Source organism: Aquarana catesbeiana, unplaced genomic scaffold, assembly GCF_042186555.1.
Source record: "Aquarana catesbeiana isolate 2022-GZ unplaced genomic scaffold, ASM4218655v1 unanchor233, whole genome shotgun sequence".
Classification (NCBI taxonomy): domain Eukaryota; kingdom Metazoa; phylum Chordata; class Amphibia; order Anura; family Ranidae; genus Aquarana; species Aquarana catesbeiana.
Window position 1 is genome coordinate 2,542,113 of NW_027362661.1, and position 26,515 is coordinate 2,568,627.

The 26,515-nt window shown below is 43.0% G+C and overlaps 1 protein-coding gene across 1 annotated transcript in view; it reads right to left on the minus strand.

The window, feature by feature from the left end:
• Positions 1 to 16,702, minus strand: part of LOC141121835 (NACHT, LRR and PYD domains-containing protein 3-like) — a 114,764-nt gene extending 98,062 nt beyond the window's left edge. Inside the window, exons 1-2 of the mRNA XM_073611551.1 lie at positions 16,434 to 16,702; positions 5,332 to 5,393 (exon numbers count right to left, since the gene is read on the minus strand). Of these exons, the coding sequence (XP_073467652.1) occupies positions 5,332 to 5,362 (31 nt within the window). The 5' untranslated portion in view covers positions 5,363 to 5,393; positions 16,434 to 16,702. The remainder of the gene's footprint in view (positions 1 to 5,331; positions 5,394 to 16,433) is intronic.
• Positions 16,703 to 26,515: the final 9,813 nt, after the last annotated feature.

Here is a 26,515-nt window from a genome sequence, read left to right on the forward strand (position 1 = left end):
ATCAGGATCTCCATACATTAGAAGGTTCCACCATTGTTGTGTTAGTAAGTTAGCGCTGCACTTTTTTGTTTTTATCTCATGCTGACATTTACTTGTGTCACACGCTGATGTAAAGCAGCATGTCCCGGCTCTTTCTGCGGTGCGGCTAGGGATGTGCTCATATACACCATACAAGCACTGATTACTGTTAGAAAGATCTCAAAGCTGCATGGGGGGGGAATATTTATAATACTCAATTACGGCAGAGCACAGTGTGTATAATATATCATTATGGGATGCGTCTACAGTTCAGTAATGAGTACATGTAAGGGAAATTTCTTTATCTCCTGCTGTAGCCGGAGGGGAGAGCACAAACATGTTTTACAGTTATAAGAATTTCCCCAATGAGGGTTGTGATTTATGGTGAAGTGGGCTTGTTCACATTTAGTGTACATAGGCCTAGTGCATAGCTCCCAACTGTCCCTAATTTCGAGGGACTGTCCCTGATTTGGAGCAATGTCCCTCTATCCCTCATTCCCCCTCATTTGTCCCTCATTTTGGTCTGATCTACATAGTTGTATATAAAATTCACCTTTTTATCTTTCAAAAAGTGTTTCCCAGTACTAAATCTTTCATTCAATTTCTAAATTGCTGAATTTGTACATTTTAAAGACCAATATAAAGGAATAGCAGTGGTAAAAATAATAATAATAACCTTTTTTTTAGTTAATTCTCCTTTAAAGGGGTGTGGCAGGGGGCGTGTCTTATGCCTACATACATTTGTTAGCAGGTGTCCCTCATTCCCATCTCAAAATGTTGGGAGGTATGCTAGTGTACCCTCCCACATTCACTGCAATATGCAAAGCATGATGGGAAATGTAGTTTAAAGTGGTGTTCCACCCAAAAAAAAAACAAAATCATGAATGTGCCAAAAAAAAAAATGTGCGATTTTTTTTTTTTTTACTCACCTCTAAGTGGCTGTTGCTAGGGGGTCCCTCGTAGTCTGCCTCCTTCAGTGCCTGGGCTTGTGACATCACTTCCCCTGGGCGCAGGAAGGGCTCAGCTCTGCCCCCTCCCTCTTGTCAATCATCTGGGACATGTGACAGGTCCCAGATGAACGCGCAGCCAATCACGGCACGCGGCGCCGCTCGCGCATGCGCAGTGAAGCCACAGCCGGGCGCCCACAGTAGCAATGCCGGCACCACCTAACGGAGGGGGAGACGAGTGGTGCTTCGTTCCCCCGCATCGCTGGACCCTGGGACAGGTAAGTGTCCGATTATTAAAAGTCAGCAGCTGCAGTATTTGTAGCTGCTGACTTTTATTTTTTTTTTTTTTTTGATGGGAACCCCTCTTTAACCACTTGCCGACCGCCGCACGCCGATGCACGTCCAAAGTTTGCCGGCGGATATCGTTGTTATGGCAGCAGCTAGCTGCCATAACCCCGGTATCCCCATTTTCGTGCGGCGGTCGGCTTTCAGATAAAAGTGGTCTCTGCGGCGGATTCGCAGCGAGATCCCTTTTTATCTGTGGCGGAAAAGGGGCCCCCCTCCCGCCGCGATCCGGTGCCCTCCGCCGCTTACTGGAGCCGTCGGTAGCGGCGGAGGCGATCGCGTCTGTCCCCTTGTTGTGCCTGGAGACAAGTGAGGGGAAGATGGTGCCCACTCATCTCCATGACACTGCAGGGCGGAAGCGACGTCAAAACGTCACTTCCGCCCATACGTCTTAAAGGCACATTTTTTTCAATGACTTTTTATTTTTATTTTTTTTATTGCATTTTAGTGTAAATATGAGATCTGAGGTCTTTTTGTCCCCACATCTCATATTTAAGAGGTCCTGTCATGCTTTTTTCTATTACAAGGGATGTTTACATAATAAAAGTGACACATTTTTTTTTTAAACAGTGTAAAAATAAATAAAATCATGTAAAATAAATAAGAAAAAAAAAAAAAAATTGAAAACCCTCCGTCCCGACGAGCTCACGCGCAAAAGCGAACGCATACGTGAGTATCGCCCGCATATGAAAACGGTGGTCAAACCACACATGTGAGGTATCGCCGCGATCGTTAGCAATAATTCTAGCCCTAGACCTCCTCTATAACGCAAAACAGGCAACCTGTGGAATTTTTTAAACGTCGCCCATGGAGATTTTTGAGGATAAAAGTTTGACGCCATTCCACAAGCGGGCGCAGTTTTGAAGCATGACATGTTGGGTGTCAATTTACTCGGCGTAACATTATCTTTCACAATATAAAAAAAAATTTGGGCTAACTTTTACTGTTGTCTTATTTTTTTTAATCAAAAAAATTAATTTTTTCCAAAAATAGCTGCGCAAGTACGGTGTGAAAAAAGTATTGCAAGGACCGCCATTTTATTCTCTAGGGTGTATATATATATATATATATATATATATATATATATAATGTTTGGGGGTTCTAAGTAATTTTCCAACAAAAAAAACCTGTTTTAAACATGTAAACACCTAAATTCCAAAACGAGGCTGGTCTTTAAGTGGTTAATGACAGTGTAAAGAGAGGGGAGAGGATATGATGCAATCCCTGTACTAACACCTCCTCCTTGCCAGAAAACAGGCAGCATTTTTTGAACTACAGAGCTGACTTCCTGAAAATTCAATTAGATGTTTTTCTTGATTGGTAAAGAATTTCACAAATCTAATAACTGTTTAGTGTTTTGGGGGTACTAATGGGGGATTTTTTGCCGATCCCGGAGTACTGCTTTAATGTAAAGATGCAGTCAAGGTGCGGTATAGGTGTGGCACAGGTGCGGTGTAGATACAGGTCAAATGCAGTGACAGTTCAGTATAACTCCAGTATAAGGTTGGTATAGGTACAGCACAGGTTTGGTAGAAAAGGTATAGGGCTGACGTACAATAGATGCTGTGTGGGTTGGGTGCTCTTATGCCGCGTACACACGGTCGGACTTTTCGTCTACAAAAGTCCAACGGACGCCGACGGACTAAAGCTGGCTGGTAATCCGATCGTGTGTGGGCTTCTCCGGACTTTCAGCAGACTTTTTCAGCCTCAAATCCGACGGACTTTAGATTTGAAACATGCTTCAAATCTTTACGTCGTAACTACGACGGACCCCGAAATCCGCTCATCTGTGTGCTAGTCCGACGGACAAAAACCCATGCTAGGGCAGCTATTGGCTACTGGCTATGAACTTCCTTATTTTAGTCCGGTGTACGTCATCACGTACGAATCCGTCAGACTTTTGTGTGGTCGTGTGTAGGCAAGTCCGTTCGTTAGAAAGTCTGCTGCAAGTCCGCCGAAAGTCCGCCGGAAGTCTGTCGGACAGGCTGTCGGACTTTTGTAGACGAAAAGTCCGACCGTGTGTACGCGGCATTAGTCTCCTGCTCCCAGTGGCTCAGTCTCTGCTAGCAGTGTCCATAATGGCCAAATAGCCCTCTCACCAGTTCCCAGTTTGTGTTGTTGGTGCTTACTGTAGAATGGGGCGCCCTCACTCTCTCACCAAAAGCCTCTGGCGATCAGCAGCGACTGATACACCTCCCAGGATTCCAAGCACCCTGCATGGAAGTCCAAGTGGTTTGCTTTGCTTTAGCACTCTTCTACTGACCAGAGGAAAATGTTGCAGCATAACATTAGTAGAAAGTGAAAGTAAACTGATTGCAAAGATGAAAATGTCTCCTGCTCCATGTTTCTGTAGTCCGGTGCTCTGTCAGATAGTTCCGGCCATCGAAAAAAGTGCCCGCACATGCGCAGTATTGAATCGCACTCCAGTTGATTTGCCGATCAGCTGGCCTGACGTAACCATGGAGCATGTGCACATCGTAGGAGGTATCCAGACCTCCCAACATTTTGAGATGGGAATGAGGGACACCTACTAACAAACGTATGTAGGCATAGGACACGCCCCCTGCCACACCCCCTTGAAGGAGAATTAAAGCGGTGTTCCGGCCAAAATTATACTTTTTAAATAAAAATACCCCTTTAATACACAAGCTTAATGTATTCTAGTAAAGTTAGTCTGTAAACTAAGGTCTGTTTTGTTAGTTTATAGCAGTAGTTTGTTATTTTATAAACTTACAGCAGGCTGTGGCCATCTTAAGTGTGGGCATCTGAAGCCAGACTGTATTTCTTCCTGGATCTCATCCTTGCAGATCTCGCACATGCTCAGTGCAGCACAAGCAGTGTAATAGGTTTCAGGTCAGTTTTCCATAGCAACGGCAGTTTCAGAGGAAGTTGCCGCCCCTTCCCAGAAGGCATTGCAAACAGGAAATGATGCGATGGGCCGCGGCCAGGGAGGAGGAAGTGAAAAATGAATACAGCAGATATACAGTAGGTGCTGAGAAAAAAAATAAAAAAATATCCAATTTGTTTACAGTGCACAGTTTAGTGAGGGATGCTGAAGAGTTGTAAAAGTGTGTGGAACTCCACTTTAACCAAAAAAAAAGGTTAATTAAATCCACAAGGACTTTTTTTACCACTACTATTCCTTTATATTCGCTTTTAAAATGTACAAATGCAGCAATTTAGAAATCGGATGAAAGGTTTAGCACTGGGGAACACTTTTTGAAAGATAAAAAGTGCATTTTATATACATCTATATAGATCAGACCAAAATGAGGGACAAATGAGGGAGAAAGAGGGACAGAGGGTCATTGCTCCAAATCAGGGACAGTCCCTCCAAATCAGGGACATTTGGGAGCTATGGGTATTTCTCAATGGGAGATACCATTTCAAAGGCACAATTGAAACCTATACAAACAGCGGAGGGAGACCGTAGTTGTTAGTTTGTGCATCGCTGCTGCTGGAGGGTACAGCTTGTGGCTGTGTTGAAGGGCTGGTTTTGTCTATGTTGCAATCTGCCCTTTCATACAGGCAAAAACGGTCATTCAACGCACCAAACCCCGGCCCTGCAACACAGACAAAACCAGACTGTAAAGCCGCCTCGCAACAGCGAGGCACAATCTGAGAACGACTTTCTCCCTCCGCTGTTTGTATAGGTTTCCATTGTCCCCGTGAAATGGTATCTCCCATCGAGCGATACCTCCTAGGATGTGTGCATGTGCCATGGTTACGTCAGGCCAGCTGATTGGCAAATCAGCTGGAGTGACCTTCCGGGCACTTTTTTTCGATGGCGGGCACTATCCGATAGAACACCGGCACCTGGCCACAGATAAGTAAAATATGAAGACACGGGAATGTGATTGTGGAATTGATGAAAGCTCCTGAACGCTTCTAATGAGTGGACCAACCAGTTGCATACCAGTAATGTCCAGACTACGGAGACATAAGATGTCCTAAAATCTCATTCCATTCTCTGGAGATGGAGGAAAACATTGGAAAGGATTCTCAGGATCAGCAGTCATACCTTGTGAGGAGGAGGAGGAAGAGTTCGCCATGACATCAGGAGATGACCCCAGATGATATCACCTGGAAGAAGCACAAACAATAATAAACTCATTTGTAATTCGATGAACGGAATCAATAAGGAGGAGTTTCCTTCCTTATGTGTATGAAGATTGGCTGCCTAGATGTTCAATCAGAGAAAATCAAAATTCTGTCATTTACAACCCATAACTATGAGGGTCATCCCATAACCTTCATGCCAGCATTCATCTTATTTATATATCGGGATCACAAAGGAATTTTACCCTGTTTAGAGCTACAATTTATACAGGCTCTTACTTTTAGGTGTCACCTCCACAAATCTGTGCCATTCTTAGCCAAAACTGATACTAATCAGCACCAAAGTATCAGCCAGTAAGATGCCTACAGAGAGGTAGGTTGATACTTCAGGTTTGGGCATTACCTAGGGGAAGGGTGGTGACGGGTTAAGGAACATTTAGGGTTAGGGGGTTAAATATTTACTTTCCATTCAAACACGTGTATTTCCAACATTTTGTAATACTCAACATTGTACAGAGTACACAGATTCACCTGGAAATCCATCCCTTCCAGTCTATATTATGTTCCTCCAGTCATAATGAGAGAGTTCAGAGGGCATAGGTGAGGGCATGCTGGGACATGCAAATCCCCACACCCTCATAGTTCCTATGGCTGAGCACACAGGGGATATCAGTGGAGGGATGCTGCGATTTGTAGTTTTCCCATGGCAGGACACACGTGTGATTTCAGTGAAGTGGATTCTGTGACCTGTAGTTCCCCCATGGGCAGAACCTCACTTGCTGGGAGGATATTGAACTGAATGTGCAGTTGCTGTGACGGTCTAAGCTGCTGACCACAGGTGCTCTATGGTCATCTCTTTCTGGATTATGGCTTTTTGAGATCCATTAGCTACCATTAACAACACCTCCATTTCTTAACATCTCTATAATCCCAAGCACTCGAGGTGTTGTTAGCTGATGGTCATCCACTCTTTGGAGCCAGAGTAGAGACAACCCTAGTCCCTACACAGTAATAGCTGACGGACACGATGCCGTTTGTGCCCGGTCCCGATTCTGCTGACGATCTCGGTCTCGCGGCGGTGGCGCTGACATTCGGTTTCTGGACCCCGGTGGCCAACCACTCTCTTTCTCTCCCCCTCTCCTGAATCGGATGCCATGTGATGTTGATCTTGCAATATTATGACAGATGTACACCTTACCTCCAGCCCCTGAAGAAGAGGTCGCAATCACTATAAAATACCTCGAAACGCGTTGGTCCTGTACTGTTAATTAGCTCCTCTGCTCAAACAGCTTCTATGGGTCAAGTGTAGTTCCGTCATTTTGTTTTGTACATTCTTGTTGTATCATTATTATTGTACATTTTGGCATCTACAATACCTTTCTCGTTTTTTGTTATCCCCTATTTAATATGTGTTATGCTTTTAACATTTCGATATAATAAATTTGACATATTTTATACATTTTTTGTTATATTTTTTGGAGACCTCTGCCCTTTAAAATCCCAATTAAGAGGAAAAAAACTTTTCTATTGTATATGGGCAGAACCAAAGGGTATATCAGTGGAGGGATGCTGGGACTTATGGTTCCCCATAGACAGAAACACAAGTGATACAAATGAAGCAGATGTTGGGGCTTGCAGTTCACCATGACTGGACACAGAGGGTATCTGTGGAGAAATGCTGGGATTGTAGTTCCCATGATATCAGTGTAGGGATGCTGGGACTTGTTGTTCCCCAATATATCAGTGGAGGAATGCTGGGACATGTGATTCTCCTATAATATCAGCGAAGGAATGCTGAGACTTGTATTTTCTCCAATATCAGTGGGATGTTGAGACTACCTTTAGTACTGGGGGTAACTGGGAGTACCTAAGTACCTGTGAGAGCCTTAGTACCTGGGAGTACCTAATTACCTGTGAGAGCCTTAGTACCTGGGAGTACCTAAGTACCTGTGAGAGCCTTAGTACCTGGGAGTACCTAAGTACCTGTGAGAGCCTTAGTACCTGGGAGTACCTAAGTACCTGTGAGAGCCTTAGTACCTGGGAGTACCTAAGTACCTGTGAGAGCCTTAGTACCTGGGAGTACCTAATTACCTGTGAGAGCCTTAGTACCTGGGAGTACCTAAGTACCTGTGAGAGCCTTAGTACCTGGGAGTACCTAATTACCTGTGAGTGCCTTAGTACCTGGGAGTACCTAAGTACCTGTGAGAGCCTTAGTACCTGGGAGTACCTAAGTACCTGTGAGAGCCTTAGTACCTGGGAGTACCTAAGTACCTGTGAGAGCCTTAGTACCTGGGAGTACCTAAGTACCTGTGAGAGCCTTAGTACCTGGGAGTACCTAAGTACCTGTGAGAGCCTTAGTACCTGGGAGTACCTAAGTACCTGTGAGAGCCTTAGTACCTGGGAGTACCCTTAGTGATGAGGAAGGTGAAATATCGGTATATGACTTTGTTGGGCACACAGACTCTTTTAAGGGATTTATTCCACTCTGGCCAGAGTGGGCACCTGACAGACTCTCGTCTGAAAGATCAAGTGTAGCCCAAAACAGTTTATACAGTGTACATATAATTTCAATACATATTACGTCACAAGGGAGCAGACGTTATATTTCCATTATACATTACATTAACCTTTTAAACAGTCAAGCATTTTTAGCAAAGCATACATTCTGTACTCTTGCAAAGTTTTTGCAGGTTTTGCTCTTGTGGTTTCCTTATCTATCTCGTTAATCAGCTAACTGGCTATAGCTTCAGGAAAGAGAGCTTGGCAGGTGTCTATGATGGGAGGGGGAGTAAGTGAGTGAGTTTCAGTTTCTAACCACAGCCTGTCACAATTACACTGAACATACAGTGGGGACGGAAAGTATTCAGACCCCCTTAAATTTTTCACTCTTTGTTATATTGCAGCCATTTGCTAAAATCATTTTAGTTTATTTTTTTTCCTCATTAATGTACACACCCCATATTGACAGAAAAACACAGAATTGTTGACATTTTTGCAGATTTATTAAAAAAGAAAAACTGAAATATCACATGGTCCTAAGTATTCAGACCCTTTGCTCAGTATTTAGTAGAAGCACCCTTTTGATCTAATACAGCCATGAGTCTTTTTGGGAAAGATGCAACAAGTTTTTCACACCTGGATTTGGGGATCCTCTGCCATTCCTCCTTGCAGATCCTCTCCAGTTCTGTCAGGTTGGATGGTAAACGTTGGTGGACAGCCATTTTTAGGTCTCTCCAGAGATGCTCAATTGGGTTTAAGTCAGGGCTCTGGCTGGGCCATTCAAGAACAGTCACGGAGTTGTTGTGAAGCCACTCCTTCATTATTTTAGCTGTGTGCTTAGGGTCATTGTCTTGTTGGAAGTTAAACCTTCGGCCCAGTCTGAGGTCCTGAGCACTCTGGAGAAGGTTTTCGTCCAGGATATCCCTGTACTTGGCCGCATTCATCTTTCCCTTGATTGCAAACAGTCGTCCTGTCCCTGCAGCTGAAAAACACCCCCACAGCATGATGCTGCCACCACCATGCTTCACTGTTGGGACTGTATTGGACAGGTGATGAGCAGTGCCTGGTTTTCTCCACACATACCGCTTAGATTTAAGGCCTTGCAGTCCTTCAGGTGTTTTTTAGCAAACTCCATGCAGGCTTTTATGTGTCTTGCACTGAGGAGAGGCTTCTGTCGGGCCACTCTGCCATAAAGCCCCAACTGGTGGAGGGCTGCAGTGATGGTTGACTTTCTACAACTTTCTCCCATCTCCCGACTGCATCTCTGGAGCTCAGCCACAGTGATCTTTGGGTTCTTCTTTACCTCTCTCACCAAGGCTCTTCTCCCCCGATAGCTCAGTTTGGCCGGACGGCCAGCTCTATGAAGGGTTCTGGTCGTCCCAAACGTCTTCCATTTAAGGATTATGGAGGCCACTGCGCTCTTAGGAACCTTAAGTGCAGCAGAAATGTTTTTGTAACCTTGGCTAGATCTGTGCCTTGCCACAATTCTGTCTCTGAGCTCTTCAGGCAGCTTCTTTGACCTCATGATTCTCATTTGCTCTGACATGCACTGTGAGCTGTAAGGTCTTATATAGTCAGGTGTGTGGCTTTCCTAATCAAGTCCAATCAGTATAATCAAACACAGCTGGACTCAAATGAATGTGTAGAACCATCTCAAGGATGATCAGAAGAAATTGACAGCATCTGAGTTAAATATATGAGTGTTACAGCAAAGGGTCTGAATACTTAGGACCATGTGATATTTCAGTTTTTCTTTTTAATAAATCTGCAAAAATGTCAACAATTCTGTGTTTTTCTGTCAATATGGGGTGCTGTGTGTACATTAATGAGGAAAAAAATGAACTTAAATGATTTTAGCAAATGGCTGCATTATAACAAAGAGTGAAAAATTTAAGGGGGTCTGAATACTTTCCGTCCCCACTGTAAGATTTACAGAATGATTTTTAGCTGAAGTTCTAAATGAGCCTTTCTACACACATAACTATGGCCACATAAACTGACCTTCGTTGCCACTTCATTAGTACTTGGGAGTACCTTAGTACCTGGGATTAGCCTTAGTAACTGGGGGTAACTTAGTGACTGGGAGTGCCCTTGGACCTGGGAGTACCTCCTCGTAATTAGGAGTACCTTTACTACCATTGAGGAACTGGTATTACCTTTAGTAACTGGAATTACCTTTAGGTCCTGGGAGTACTAAGAGTTTCTGTAATAACTGGGAGAACTGAGAATAGCTGGAGTGAACCGGAGTAGCACTTGGGAGTACCTTTAGTACCTGGGGCTACTGGGAGCTGTGACTCGGGGTGCTGTGAGGTGACGTTGGGTGCTGTGAGGTGACACAGGGTGCTGAAAGTGAAGCGAGGTACTGAGAGGGGCTGTGAGGTCATTGGAGTACCTGTAGCCCCAGGGGAGAGTAGAGTAGAGTACCAACAGAAAGTCTTTAATTATCCCCATTAGAAAAGAGGGTAAAAATGTCCAACAAGATTGGTGATGCGACCCAGTGCACATCCTGCTCCATGTATGTGTTCCTTGATGAACCAATCAAGGGCGAAGACTGCTGTGCGAGATGTCAGCTAGTTGCTTCTCTGGAAGCCCAGTTCCTGGATCTAGAAAACAAGGTGGCAACACTGCACAGCATCAACAACCTGAAAAGAAGTTTGGACATTACCCAACTGGCGGGGCCAGTGTAGAGAAGGTTGGAGACATGGAGGAACAGGAGCCAGAGGCAGGTAGCTGGGTGACAGCTAGAAGGCAGGGTAGAGGGAATAGCGCTAGGGAGGCCAGTCCTGAGTTGGTACACCCCAACAAAAATGCAAGTTGCTTGATGCTGGGGATATAAGCTCAGGGGTGGCAGTGCTGGAGCAGCCGTCCTCCCCTAGCTGCCAGGGGAGCAACGGCTCTGGTAAGGAAGGAGGCAGAGATGCAGGAAAGGTTAGGCAGGTATTGGTGGTAGGGAACTCAATTATTAGGAGGACACAGAGGGCAACCTGCCATAAAGACCGTAGTCACCGAACAGTATGTTGTTTACCGGGCACTTGGGTTTAGCACATCGTGGAGTGGGTGGACAGATTATTGGGTGGGGATGGGGAGGACCCAGCTGTCATGGTACACGTAAATGTGAAACACCTCTAGTTTGGGATTTTTAAGGCAATGCAATAATTATTTTAGAAAAAAATTCTATATGTAAGAAATTTTATTGTGACATGTAAAAAAGACAAATTGAGTAGAAAAATTCAACATGTTGCATAATTATACAAAGATTAAAAACAATGCATGATGTATTGGATTGAGTTGGAAGTGGTATTTCCCAACTACTTAATGCATGATCACCAGTGGAAACCGGATGGCAAAGAGTAGCATTTCGAATAATAAGTGCATAAGCAAAATCTTCCTCAGGGATTTACACCACTTCTGAAAGTACAAATTGTAGCATTTTAGAATTCATATAAGTACCATATATTTTCAATAGTTGCAAACATATGACATGAACACTTACGCTCTAAATACATGTTTAAGTAACTTTTTGCAGAAGCATTCCCCATATGTCGGTGAAAAAGTCCAAGATTTGCACAAATTGCCCTTCACCCTGTACAGGACTGCTGGATGTGATCCAAATATATGGCACTCAAAGCAGAGAGGGACACCATAGGCTATTTAAAGACAGATAAGGAGAAATAAGTCCAATGGGTGATATGTATACATATACATTACCCACACTACAGCTCCATCTATTGGGGTGTAAAAAATCCCTCAATGGAGCAGGTTAGCAAACCCTAAGCTTGAAAGAGGTTACTTACTGTTAGGAACAGTTTACTTATGAAATCCACAGGTTCCAGAGTAGTAGAACTTCCACCACCTGTATTGGCGCACTCCACCGGTTTCGACTCCTCCAGATATAATCTGGAGGAGAGGAATAGCGCAAGCTACAGTCCCCATATACTGCGCAGGCGCGCCGCGATGACGTCAGATGCATCACCGGCACGTCCCGCGTTGCCACGTCACATCCGGTCTGTTGGATGACAACATCTGGAGACCGGATTGTTGGCCATATTGGAGACAAACGCCGCTGACAAAAAAGCATCCTCTGGTGATTGGAATTACCAATACAACCAGAGGAGAACAAACGGCCCTGATATAAAATATAAGGCCCCTGGAAGACGTGATGATGTCACGAAACGCGTAGGGCGGAGCCAGACGACGCGCTGACGTCACCCCCAAGCGAGTTGTATTCCAGTTGGACGGGTTTGTCCGAGCTCCGGTGGCCACGGAGCCGGACTTAAGGCTGTCTATTCATTTACATTTTGTAAGTGTGCATTTGTATTTTACTTACTTTTTAATAAATTAAATCGGTTTTACACTATGTGAGCCCCTTCTATATTTTATGGTATCTACGCCCTGGGCTGGTGGAGTTGCTGATGATGAGATGACCCCTGGTGGACACCGTTGGCAGTTTCCATTTCTTGGCTTTTAAAGGCTTTTGCTTGCTGTGATCCTCTGTGGTGGGGGGTCATGGCCTTCTGGTAAGGAGTAACCCCTTCCATTCCTGGTGGTGGACCTTCCCTTGTTGTCACAGAATTTTATTATCATCACTTGGACTTTTTTTGTACTTTGTTGGTGATTTGGACTTTTTAAGACACTTTATTGATGTTTTAGTTAATGGTTTTTTATTATCACCTAAATGTTTTTGCACATTGATTATTTTCATTTATGATCACTATATGAATTCTTCTTCACTGTAAATTATTTATTATGTCATATCAGTATTAGCGCTACCCCTTATTTTCTTTTTATGCCTTTTACAATTGATGTTTTTGTGGGGATTGCTGCTTTTCACAATATTTGATTTTTTGGTTGCTAGCGCAGTTTTTTTCACCATTTTTCTATATAAAATATAAGGGCCTTTGTGTGCAGGGTACAGGTTTGAGAACTTGCAAAAAAAGGCATAATTTATACCAACAGGGAAATGCCTCTGCCATTACAAACCAAACAATAAATAAATAATTGCAAAATATGCCATTCCCTCGATAGACTGTCGCATATGTCTCAATCCGTGATGAAGTTAAAAAAAAATGCAAACAGAAAATAGAGAGGGAAAGAACCTGAATATTGCAAAAAAAAAAATAGGTAGAAATGAAAGGAAACCCAAAGGTGTAACATCAATATTTCAGCTCCCAAAGTACAAGGACGAGGAAATCCCACTACGGAGCTAGGAGGAAGATAAGTGACTCAGTTAAATAGATGATAGGCAACTCCTATCCTCATACTGATTAGTGGTTCCAAATTAATAATAACTACTGCAGTAGGGAACAGACACAAAAGATACGCTCAGCATCTTTCCAAATAACTATTCTGCCTTATTATGACGCAATTGAAGGTTTTTATGCACATGATTACGTAGGTATCACATTAATATTACAATTGTACGTTTATGGTAACAAGGGGAGTTACATAGGCAGGCTTATTCTAATCAGGACTCGGAAGAATGTAAACATGTACTGAAAACATTATTAGTGCTGTGTGCACAGTGAGGGCAGTGTGCAATACATACAAAATACAATACAATTATATACAGAACTTACAAATTTCCATTACAATAAGCCACTTTTTTCTACACAATTTGTCTTTTTTTACATGTCAAAATAAAATTATATATATCTATATCTATATTATATATAGAATTTTTTTCTAAAATAATTATTTCATTGCCTTAAAAATCCCAAACTAGAGGTTTTTCACATTTTCTTGTTACCATAGGGATGATGGCAATTACACACCTAGTCACATGAGCCCTCTCATTTTTCCTAAGTCATGGTACACGTTGGCACCAAAGACAAAGTGAGAGGAAGGTGGAGAGTCTGGGGTTGCCACCTGCCCAGGGTTCACCCGGACAATTCGGGTTTTGAATCATGTGCCCGGGTTTCAGTCCACCTGAAACCCGGGGCACATTATTAAGACCAGGCTGTGGCTCCCCAGTAACCGAGATAGTCATACACAAATCTGTTGCCGCTGTGGGCGGCTGTTTGGGGGCAGGTTTGGCATCACTGAAGGGTGGGATTATGATGTCAGTAAGAGCAATTTGGCCACACCCACTGGCGCGCTCTGTGCGCTACATTACTACTCTCCGTGGGGCACCCAAACGTGTCCCAGGTCTTTTATAATCCAATAGTGTTTACTGCAAAAAACATAAAAAATTGCCCTGTCCCGCAAAAGTGTTCGGGTTTGGCTTGAAGAAAAGGTGGCAACCCTAGGAGAGTCCTAAAAAATGATTTCAGGGACTTAAGGAATAGATTGAAGAGAAGGACCTCCAAGGCGGTTTTCTCTGAAATACTACCTGTGCCTTGAGCCACACCAGAGAGGCAGCAGGAGATTAGGGAACTGAACAAGTGGCTGAGGAACTGGAGTAGGAAAGAGGGGTTTATGTTCCTGGAGAACTGGACTGACTTCTCAGTCAGTTACCGGCTCTTTAGTAAGGATGGGCTGCACCTTAATGGGGATGGTGCAGCTCTATTGGGAAGAAAGGTGGCCACAAAGTTGGAGGAGCTTTTAAACTAGGTGTTGAGGGGGAGGGTCCTAAGGAAATGACAGTCAGCAGTGAGCAAAGGACTGAGGGTAATAGTGGAGCCAGTAGTGATAATATAGCCAGAACTTCTAATCCAGGGGCGAATGAGTGGCCAAATAAAAAACAAAGCATGAGAAAACTTAAGGATTAATTAATATGAATTCATACAACACTGAAAGGTGTATACACAAATGGCAGTAGCCTAGCTAACAAAATGGAGGAACTGGAGCTGCTGTTCCACAAGGAGGACTTAGACTTTGTGGGAATAACAGAAACTTGGTTTGACAGCTCACACGCCTGGCTGACTAATATTCAGTGGTATTCCTTGTATCGGAAGGACGGAGAAGGTAGAAGGGGGGGTGTGTCTATCAAAAACAATGTAGGGGTGTAGGGGTGGTAGTGAGGACTCACAACACTGGAATAAGTAGAAACAAAGTATCTTTTGGAACACTTGAACATGATATTTTTTTTTTAGCAGAGACGCTATAGAATACAATGGTGGTTGTTGCAATATTTTATGTCACACTGCAGTAAACGTACACTAATGCAACTCAATAGACTGCAGTTAACGTACACTAATGCACCTCAATATACTGTAGTAAATGTGCACTAACTCACGTCAATATACTACAGTAAATGTGCACTAATGCAATTCAATATATTGCAGTACACGTGCATTAACGAACCTCAGTATACTGCAGTAAACATGCACTAATGCACCTCAATATACTGCAGTAAACGTGCACTAATGCACCTCAATATACTGGAATACACGTGCACTAACAAACCTCAATATACTGCAGTACATGTGCACTATTGCACCTCAATATACTGCAGTAAACGTGCACTAATGCAGTTCAATAGACTGCAGTAAACGTGCCCTGAAACAATACACTGACACTAAAGTAAAAATGAACGGCCACACTACACTATCACTATATTCACACTAAACTGATCCTCTACACTGACAATAGAAGCACAATAGAACACTAAAGCCTCGTACTCAAGATTGGATTTTCCGCAGACAAAACGTCAGAATTCATGCTTGGACCGAATTGTTCGCCCAACACTAATTCTCATTTCCAATGATATCAGTAGAGGAATGTTGTACAGAGGGACACATATAGAATGATACAGACTCTTCTCCTCTCTATATACAGTATACATCATCCATTTATACACTATCTATTTGGAGACTACACAATATACAGACATCTGATCTATGATATCATTGGAGGGATGTTATACACAGGGATATATAGAATGATACAGACTCTCCTCCTCTCTTTATACAGTATTCATCACCCATTTATACATTATCTATATGGAGACTACACAATATACAGACTTCTAGTCTATGATATCAGTGGGGGGATGCTATACACAGGGATATATAGAATGATACAGACTCTCCTCCTCTCTTTATACTGTATACATCACCCACTTATACATTATCTATATGGAGACTACACAATATACAGACTTCTAGTCTATGATATCAGTGGGGGGATGCTATACACAGGGATATATAGAATGATACAGACTCTCCTCCTCTCTTTATACAGTATTCATCACCCACTTATACATTATCTATATGGAGACTACACAATATACAGACTTCTAGTCTATGATATCAGTGGGGGGATGCTATACACAGGGATATATAGAATGATACAGACTCTCCTCCTCTCTTTATACAGTATACATCACCCATTTATACATTATCTATATGGAACCTACACAGTATAAAGACTTCTAGTCTATGATATTAGTGGGGGGATGTTATACACAGGGATATATAGAATGATACAGACTCTCCTCTCTATATACAGTATACATCATCCATTTATACATTATCTATATGGAGACTACACAATATACAGACTTCGGGTCTATGTGGAATTAGAGTGCTGTGAGCAATGAGCGGAGTTCCCATTTCCTGCTGGCTCTCAGAATATGGAACTCGACTTTCTTTAGAGCAGTCAGTAGAATGATTGGTGGGGCCTCACCTTGTTAGATCTGCCCATACATCCTCCAATCAGATTGTTTGTACTTCCCGACAATGAAGAGAGCTGAAAATAGTTCTAGAAAGGTGATGAGTCCAATCACAGAAGTTTCTGGAAGATAAAACCTGGAAACACGGAACTGGGAGCTCCAACTTCCAACTTCTTCTTACTATAAGTAGACAAGATATCCCGTGACTTCTCACCAGCTTTGAACTTGTAAACAGAGATTTCCTCACAATGTTGTTCTGATGCAGGCAGAGGAGGAAGAGGGGAGGAGGATGAAGGGCGAGAGTATGGGGGAGGGGGTTTTTCTGATAACACTGCTATCAGAGTCTTCAATCACTTCTTACACAATACTTTACTTGGTGTATCCAACTTCCTCCTTGTATGTAGAGAAAATAACAGGTCTAATCATAATGGACTAATCTTTTTTTTTTCCATTCGATCAGCGGGATCAATGATTAAGCGCACTTGGAGTGTGTGAAATGCATCTACCAGCCTTCTTCCGACGACACTTTGGGATGTTCTGAATAAAAGAATTTTGATCGAGTACAGAGTGCGGCCATTTCATTATATTCGGAGGCGAACCGAGGCGGGCACCTGTCCAGATCATCAGGCTTTCAAAACCTCAACTGGAGCAGTGAGTTTCCTTGTTTGGACAGCGGGTTGAAGGAAAAAAAAATACCCAATTTCCCCATCCACACATTAGAGGTGGATGAGGGAAACCTCCTGTGAGCTATTGCATTCTGACAGCAGGGAGATTTCTCCACCATCAGAATACACTGATCATCATAACTGGCTACAAGCAGTGGCGCTAATTAAAGCATTTGTTAAACTAAAGAAAAGAAAATTGGATCCTATCCCCTTAAAGCATGTTATACAGCACAGTGCTTGTGCTGTGTAATTTGGCCCCCTGTATCGCCTGAAATACAGTGCCTTGAAAAAGTATTCATACCCCTTGAAATTTTCCACATTTTGTCATGTTACAACCAAAAATGTAAATGTATTTTATTGGTATTTTATTTGATAGACCAACACAAAGTGTCACATAATTGTGAAGTGGCAGGAAACTGATAAATGATACAAATAAATATGTGAAAAGTGTGGGGGGGGGCATTTGTGTTCGGCCCCCTTTACTCTAATACCCCTAACTAAAATCTAGTGAAACCAATTGCCTTCAGAAGTTACCTAATTAGTAAATAGAGTCCACCTGTGTGTAATTTAATCTCAGTATAACAGACATCTCAAGTCTCCCGCGACTCGCGGGATACTCCTGCATTTGACGGCGGGCTCACGGACACCCGCGAGTGCGGCACAATCTCCCAGCTGAGCCGGCACTGCCACTCCACTGCCACTGGAGCAGGGCCGGGCACCACAGGACATGGACTATATCAGCTACCTATCATCGTACAGGACTGTGCACCATGTCACAGCTCAGCAAGAAAACTAATATTGACTCAAACAGGCTTCCATCCGCCAGAAACCTCTTAGCGACGGTAACCAAGCAGTAGAAAGCGCCGCATTGGCCTAAAGTCAGACCGGAGGTGCGGCCTGAACGCTGATTGGAGGGCAGGTGAGTGGGAGGCATTGGCTTTGCCCCTGTACCCAGAAGTGGCTGTCAGTCGCTGAGCCGCTCTCGGGTTGTTGGTGTGGAGGAGAAAGGTACAGGGGGCGGGACATGTGACGTCATGTATTTATACTTATGACTCATGTGTGACGCGTGTGTGTGCTCTGGTGCTTGTAGTTCCACTGCTACCCCACTCCCTAATTCACAGGAGCTGTGTCTGTGAATGAATATTTGTACCCACCTGTGTGGGCTCTGGGTGTATACATGGATTGATCACTATTATTTATATATATATATATATATATATATATATATATATATATATATATATATTCATTACATAATTGTTAGATTAGTGAGAGTGTGCCCAGCCATTGGATGAATTTCTTCAATTGTCCTGGTGGTGTGAATGTGTACACGGTGTACAGAGGTCAGCAGTGTGGGGGATGTGAGGTGAGTAGTGGTGTGCATGGTGCAACACTGTGTGCTGCAATACATTGTGTGCAATGAGATTGGTGGTGGTGGCAGTGAGGTTGCATTGATGGGCACTGATGAGGCTGCATTGATGGGCACTGATGAGGCTGCATTGTTGGCACAGTGAAGCTGCAGATGGGCACAATGAGGGTGCAGTGTTGGCACTGATGAGGCTGCAAATGGGCTCAGTGGGGCTGCATTGATGGGCACAGTGAGGTTGCATTGATGGGCACAGTGAGGCTGCATTGATGGGCACAGTGAGGCTGCATTGATGGCTCAGTGAGGCTGCATTGATGGGCACAGTGAGGCTGCAGATAAGCACAGTGTGACACAACATTAATCTTTTAAAGTATTCTCTTATTATGGCATTATATTACTAATTATCTTTTAAAGTATTGTTTTATTATAGTATTTTACTATGGGGGGGGGGGGTTGTCGGCATGGAGCATGACCTCCCTGAAATGAGCTTGTCACCTCCCTGAAATTAGTTTTTGCAGGTTGGGATGTCTGGTATAAATACAGCTGTTCTGAGAAGCCCTCAGAGGTTTTATTACAGAACCTTACTAACCAGACTGGCTGACACAGGAGGTGTAGGAAATGCTGTGGAGATACAGGACAGGAGAAGCGTCGTACACCGGGGCTGCAGTCCGGAATACAGGTGACGATCTCACCCCCCAACATAGCACATTTTTTAATGCGGTTTTTAATTATATTAAATGTGAGTGTAATGTTATGAGCTTAAGTTGATATTAAATTAATTTTTAAACAGAATTACACTATCACACGCCTCTGTTATTCCCTGTGTGCATATGTGGTGTTTACTGAAAGATCAGGAGGAAGTTGTGGCTTTGTTGATCAGCGTTTTTACCAGGAAGTGGAATGAATATGGGATCTAGGCTTAAAGTTAACCATCCACTGTATGGATGAGGAAAACAAATGATGATCATCTAAGCTGTTGCCACTTACTACAGGCTCATTTTTAAAGCCCTTAAGGTGAGGGTAGAGTGCACATTGCACGAAGACACCATTGTTTCACCTATCCCTTTGTTATTATTATGGACTATCATTATTGTTTGTTTGAAAACATCATTGAGGACTGTGTACAAATACACTGAGCACCTGCACTTTTATTTTGGATAATATATATACATATATATATATATATATATATATATATATATATATATATATCATAATTGAGCACTTGCACTATATTTGGGATCTACTATATATTTTATATAATATGTAGCGCTGGTAGATTTTTAATCTACCGCTTATTGTGTAAATTTAGTGGGTCATCTGTTCTGTACATAGTTCAGATTTAATCTATTGTTAAATTAGCCTCTGTTCCGGCTTTGGCTGTGTTGCGTGCAGTTCCACATTGTGGCCTGTGGGTGTCGTTGTCACCATAGGTCGGTGTTGGAAAGCAACAAGCTGAAGTATATGGAGTGCTCTTCTTTTTCGGAGACAATTCGGCAGAGGTGGTCCTCTGTGATGCATTCTGGGAGAGAGTATTTATGGGACAGACGCGATGCGCTAGGGAATTCTACCTCGTGGCCCTCCAGGCTGGAGGGTTGCGTTGCTGCAGCCATGCAAGTAGGCCCAGAAGCCTGTCTGGGGCCTACTACTGCTGGGATGGTCCTGTCCTGTGCTGTCTGTCCTGCGGGAAGAAGCCGGACAATTGAGAAGATCCAGGGGAGGACCCATCTTGGAAGGGACTATGCGGAAGGCTGGTCTTAAGAGGGGCCTGGTGACTCGATTGGAGGACGCATCTTAATCTAATCTACCGCACAAGTACTGCCGGGTCGGCTTAAAGGTTCTGCTACTGTGTTGCTGTTCATAAAAATACTACTACGTCCTGTGCCAGAGGATCGTGCAGTTTTGTTCTACTCTAGTCTGTGGCAGAGACTTTTTGTTCGTGCTACGCTCCGGCTGCTAGGTTAGTGAGAGAGACCTATCCGGGCAGGCAAAGATTTAATCCTGGACTGAAGATACATTCGTCTTTGGGATTCAATTTCTTAGTGCTACACCAAGAAAAGGTATTTGAACTTCCCTGCAACTTTTCTTCTACCTCTTTCCTGCTACTTCTTCCAGTTATCTCCCATTAAAGCATTGAAAAAGTACTAAAGTGACTGGTGTCTACATTGTCAGATAATAAGCTCAATGTGGACTCTAAGTCTGGTATTGGTGAAACTACAGGTAAAAAGGTGACGGTAACGGCTCGATTTAAATCAGCAGCTCCACCGTGAGTTAGTGCTACAAATATTTTTTGTATATTGTTTATATATATATATGCCACCCTGCATATGTTTAATTTAATTATATTTAGCACCATACATTGGGTTATATATGTGGAAGAAGGTGCTCTGGTCAGATGAGACAAAAATTGAACTTTTTGGCAAAAAAGCAAAACGCTATGTGTGGCGGAAAACTAACACTGCACATCACCCTGAACACACCATCCCCACCGTGAAACATGGTGGTGGCAGCATCATGTGGTGGGGATGCTTTTCTTCAGCAGGGACAGGGAAGCTGGTCAGAGTTGATGGGAAGATGGAGCCAGATACAGGGCAATCTTAGACAAAAATCGGTCTGCAAAAGACTTGGGACTGGGGCAGAGGTTCACTTTCTAGCAGGACAACAACTCTAAACATACAGCCAGAGCTACAATGGAATGGTTTAGATCAAAGCATATTCATGTGTTAGAATGGCCCAGTCAAAGTCCAGACCTAAGTCCAATTGAGAATCTGTGGCAAGACTTGAAAATTTAAAAATATAAATAACAATTTGCTGCGCTTAGTGTGGGTACATGAATATACATGCATTAATATCTTATGCAGTCCCAATAAGTGATGATATAAAGTGCTCGTGCCTAGTAATGTATTCATGTGCAGATGTGCTCAGACTGGGTGCCCCACATAGATGTGCACTCACCCCCAGGAGTTGACCACCTATCGCTAGTATGGTCTTGCAAGTGTTTGGGGTCATAGAAGTCTGTTGGCTGACGTCTTATGCAGAAAAAAGCCTCATGTAGATGGATGGAGATAACAGAAAGAAATCCTCATTGCACAAGGCCATTAACCGCATGCCGCCCAGGGGGCACGCGCACGCTGCTGCCAGCAATCGCGCGCGCCCGCTGTGTCACTGGGCACCCGATGCACGTGCCTGGCGGCCACGATGTCCGCCGGGCACTCGCAAATGCCCGGTAACACGGCAGTACCGTGGATCTGTGTGTGTAAACACACAGATCCACGTCCTGTCAGAGAGGAGAGGAGACCGATGTATGTTCTCAGTATAGAGCAACACCGATCGGTCTCCTCCCCCTTGTGAGTCCCCTCCCCCTTCAGTTAGAAACACTCCCTAGGAACATAATTAACCCCTCGATCACCCCCTAGTGTTAACCCCTTCCCTGCCAGTCAAATTTATACAGTAATCAGTGTATTTTTATAGCACGGATCGCTGTATAAATGTGAATGGTCCGAAAAATGTGTCAAAAGTGTCCAATATGTCCGCCTCAATATCGCAGTCATGATAAAAATCGCAGATCGACACCATTACTAGTAAAAAAAAAAAATAATAAAAATGCTATAAATATATCCCCTATTTTGTAGATGCTATAAGTTTTGCGCAAACCAATCAATATACACTTATTGTGATTTTTTTACCAAAAATATGTAGAAGAATACGTATCGGCCTAAACTGTGGAAAAAATTTGTTCAAAAAGAAAAAAAAAATTGGATATTTATTATAGCAAAAAGTAAAAAATATTGTGTCTTTTTCAAACTTGTCACTTTTCTTTTGTTTATAGCGCAAAAAATAAAAACCGCAGAGGTGATCAAATACCACTAAAAGAAAGCTCTATTTGTGGGGAAAAAATAATAAAAATTTCATTTGGGTACAGTGTTGCATGACCGCGCAATTGTCATTCAAAGTGTGATAGCGCTGAAAGCTAAAAAATGGCTTGGGCAGGAAGGGGGTGAAAGGGCACTGTATTGAGATGGTTAACCACTTCAATACCGGGCACTTAGACACCTTCCCGCCAGCCCAATTTTCAGCTTTCAGCGCTGTCGCAATTTGAATGACAATTGCGCGGTCATGCTACACTGTACCCAAACAAATTTTTTATCATTTTGTTCCCACAAATAGAGCTTTCTTTTGGCGGTATTTGATCACCTTTGCGGTTTTTATTTTTTGCGCAACAAATAAAAAAAGACCGAAAATTTTGAAAAAAAACAAGTTTTTCTTTGTTTCTGTTAAAACTTTTTGTAAATAAGTACGTTTTCTTCTTCAATGACGGGCACTGATATGGCTGCACTGACGGGCACTGATACGGCGGCACTGATGGGCACCGATGAGGTGGCACCGATGAGGTGGCACTGATGAGGTGGCACTGACGGGCACTGATGATGGGCACTGATAGGCGGCACTGATGGGCACTGATAGGTGGCACTGATGGGCACTGATAGGTGGCACTGGTATGCGGCACTGATGGGCACTCATAGGTGGCACGGATGGGCACTTATAGGCGGCACTGATGGGCACTCATAGGTGGCATTGATGGGCACTCGTAGGTGGCATTAATGGTTACTTATGGGTGGCACTGATAGTTGGCACAGATGGGCACGGATGGGCACTGATAGATGGGCACGGATGGGCACGGATGGGCACTGACAGGTGGCATGAATGGACACTGATGGGTGGCACTGATGGCATTACTTGTTTGCAGTGATGCCCCTAAGGGTGGCATTGCTGGGCATCACTGCAACATAATTGTGCCAATCAGTGCCCATTTGTGGGCACTGATTGGCACAGATTTGGCACACTGGGCACATGTGGATGGCCATGGGGTACATACCTGGCCATCTACATGTTGCCCCTTCCCTGGTGGTCCTAGTGGCGATCCCTGGTGGTCCAGTGTGGTGATCTGCGGGGGGGCTGCGCTGATAAACAATCAGCGCAGACCCCCCCTGCCAGGAGAGCCGCCGATCGGCTCTCCTCTACTTGCGTCTGTCAGACGCGAGTGAGGAAGAGCCGATCAACGGCTCTTCCTATTGACAGCGTGATCAGCCGTGATTGGACACGGCTGATCACGTGGTAAAGAGCCTCCGCCGGAGGCTTTTTACCAAGATCAGTGTAGCGGTGTGTCAGACTGACACACCGCTCCACCGATCGCCGCGATGCGCGCCCCCGGGGGCGCGCTGCGGCATGTTATCCTGCTGGACGTCATATGACGTCCAGTCAGGATAACAGAACCACTTCCCGGACGTCAATCCGCTATAGGGCGGGCGGGAAGTGGTTAAAGATGATTTATGTGAATATGAAATTTCCACTCACATTTGATCTCACATTTCCACTCACATGTGCCTAAATTCTGGCACCCTGTGATTGAATTATGAGGTAATCGACCCACTCATAGATGACACCATTCTCGGTGTTCAGCACGATTCCCGATTAATCATATGGGCAGAGGTGTGTCGCGATGACGCGGTAAAACCTTGACGCGTTTCGGCCAATCACAGAGCCATCATCAGGAAGTTCTAATTCCGCCATATTGGTTGAGGGTATTTATACTCTTACTGTCAGAATCCATGAATCAGACTGAGACAGAAGTACAGTTAAATCACACTTGTTTAATCATATTAAAAAAGGTAAATAGAGTAAATGTCGTCAAAACATAGCCAGAGTTCAGGAAAAGGAACGGATAGTCAGACAAGCCAAAACGTCAGGGAGCCAGAGAGGAGCGTAGTAGAACAGAAAGCAGGATCTGGAGCCAGAAGGAATGTCAGCCAAGCAAGTCTTTAACAGGAACACAGGAGAATGTCTCTAGAGATGTGACCAAGGCGAAGGCAGAGATCATCTGGACTGGATGTCTTAAGTAGGCAGGACTAACGAGCAGGATATGATCAACAGGTGAGTCACTGTGGAGAGATAGGAGCTGGAAATTAGCTGACAGCTGAGCGGCCAGCTTTGAGAAGGAAGGGCTGAGCCCAGCCCTGACACTTACTTCAAATATTATTAATTGTTTACATGGATCACCTGCTAGATACTTCGGGGAAGCTTACAATCAAATTGCTACTACTTAGTAGCCTCTAGAGCAGTCAAATTAAGATATTAGCTAAATACCATAACACCTATAAAAATATATATGTAAGTGAATCAGTGATAAGAAATACATAGTGAACAGGTCCTCTAGTGGCCATAGAGCGAATACCATCAGAAGAATAGTGTTTTTTATATGTGGCCATCTAGTGGTAAAAATTAAGTTTACAATTACTTGTAAATAGGTGGATTAATAAAATATAATCAATAAGACAAATAAAGTAGATAACAAAGTGATATCAAATTATACTATTTATATAGTATTATAAAAACTGTGGTTTGAATCAATATAAACGATATATATTCATACAGAAATGAAAAAATTAATTAAAAAAAATTGAATTAGAAAAATTATTTAATTAAAATATTAATACTATAATGTAAATCACAACATTTATTATTATAAGTTAATTGAATATTAACTCTAATAGCACATGCCTGTAAGAACATAGTTGGTCATAATTAAATATTGACTAAAGGACAGGAGTGGATAGTCTGAAAATGTCCTAGATTAAGAAAATATAATAAAAATATATTTAAAATCATTAATAATCCGTGATCAAGCAGTTGAGGTCTAGTTCAACATTTAACCCTAGTGGTGTCAAAGTTTGGAGCTCAAATATCCATTTTGTTTAGTTCTGTGATATTTTTTAATCATATTAGCACCTCTCCAATGTTTATTAATAGTGTCAATTGCATAAAAGGACAGTCCGGCTGGATCTTTATTATGTGCCAACCTAAAATGGTTTGACACATTGTGTTTTGGGAATCCATTGCGAATATTAGTTATGTGTTCCCTGACTCCATTTTGTCAACGTCCTGGAAGTCCTACCCACGTACTGGTATCCGCAGGTACATTCCAGGACGTAGGTCATTTGTCTAGTTCCACATGCTATGAATGGTTTAATGGGGTACTGTTTATTAGTTTGGTGAGAAGTGAAAGGTGTCCTTTTCCTAGGGGCTCTTTGTGTGCTCCTACAAGGTCCACATCTACCACATCTATAGAAACCTTCTAAGTTAAACATAGTGACTGCTTGTTTTTTACGGGGGGGTATCAGGTATATTTTTTACTAGTTTAGTTCTTAGGCCTGGGGCCCTCCGATAAATGAATTTAGGCTTGCTTGGCAGTATTTTATTTAGAATAGGATTTTTTTGTAAAATGGGCCAGTATTTTTTTATACTTTGTTCCAAATACTTAAATTGCTTATTAAAGCCAGTGATAAAGTTGACATTATAGTCTTTCTCTTCTTTCTTTTTTGTTGCTAAAAGTGCATTTCTGTCCATGTTTCCAACTTGTTCTCTCACTTTTAGTAATAAATCGTGGGAGTAACCTTTGTCTTTAAACGTTTGTACCAGAACATCCGTTTGTTCCATATAGTCTTGATGAATGGTGCAATTTCTCTTAATACGCATAAACTGGCCTTTTGGAATAGCCATCTTCCACCTAGGGTGGTGACAACTCCTGACTGGAATGTAACCATTCCTGTCTGTGTTTTTAAAGTATGTCTGCGTGTTCAGCATACCATCATGTTTGAAAATATGGAGGTCCAGGAAGTCAATATTTTGTTTGTGAGCCTTTACCGTGAATTTCATACCATAAACATTGTTGTTAATATGGTTAATGAATTCATCTAATGTGGCCTCGGTTCCTCTCCATATCAACAAGATATCATCTATGTACCTGCGTTATACTTTCAGGTCAGGCCAGATGTTACCATATATTACCTACTCCTCCCATTTGTTGATAAAAATATTAGCAACACTGGGGGCATATTTGGCCCCCCAAAAAATTTGAGCACCAGCCGCCACTGGGTTAGAATTTGGTAACACAGAGAGCAGGCATCAGGAGTAATTAACTCAGAGAGAGCAGAGAACAGGTTAGGAGTAAGTAATACACAGGTTCCAGAGAAATAAGTGCAGCTGAAGAATATATAAATTAATTATA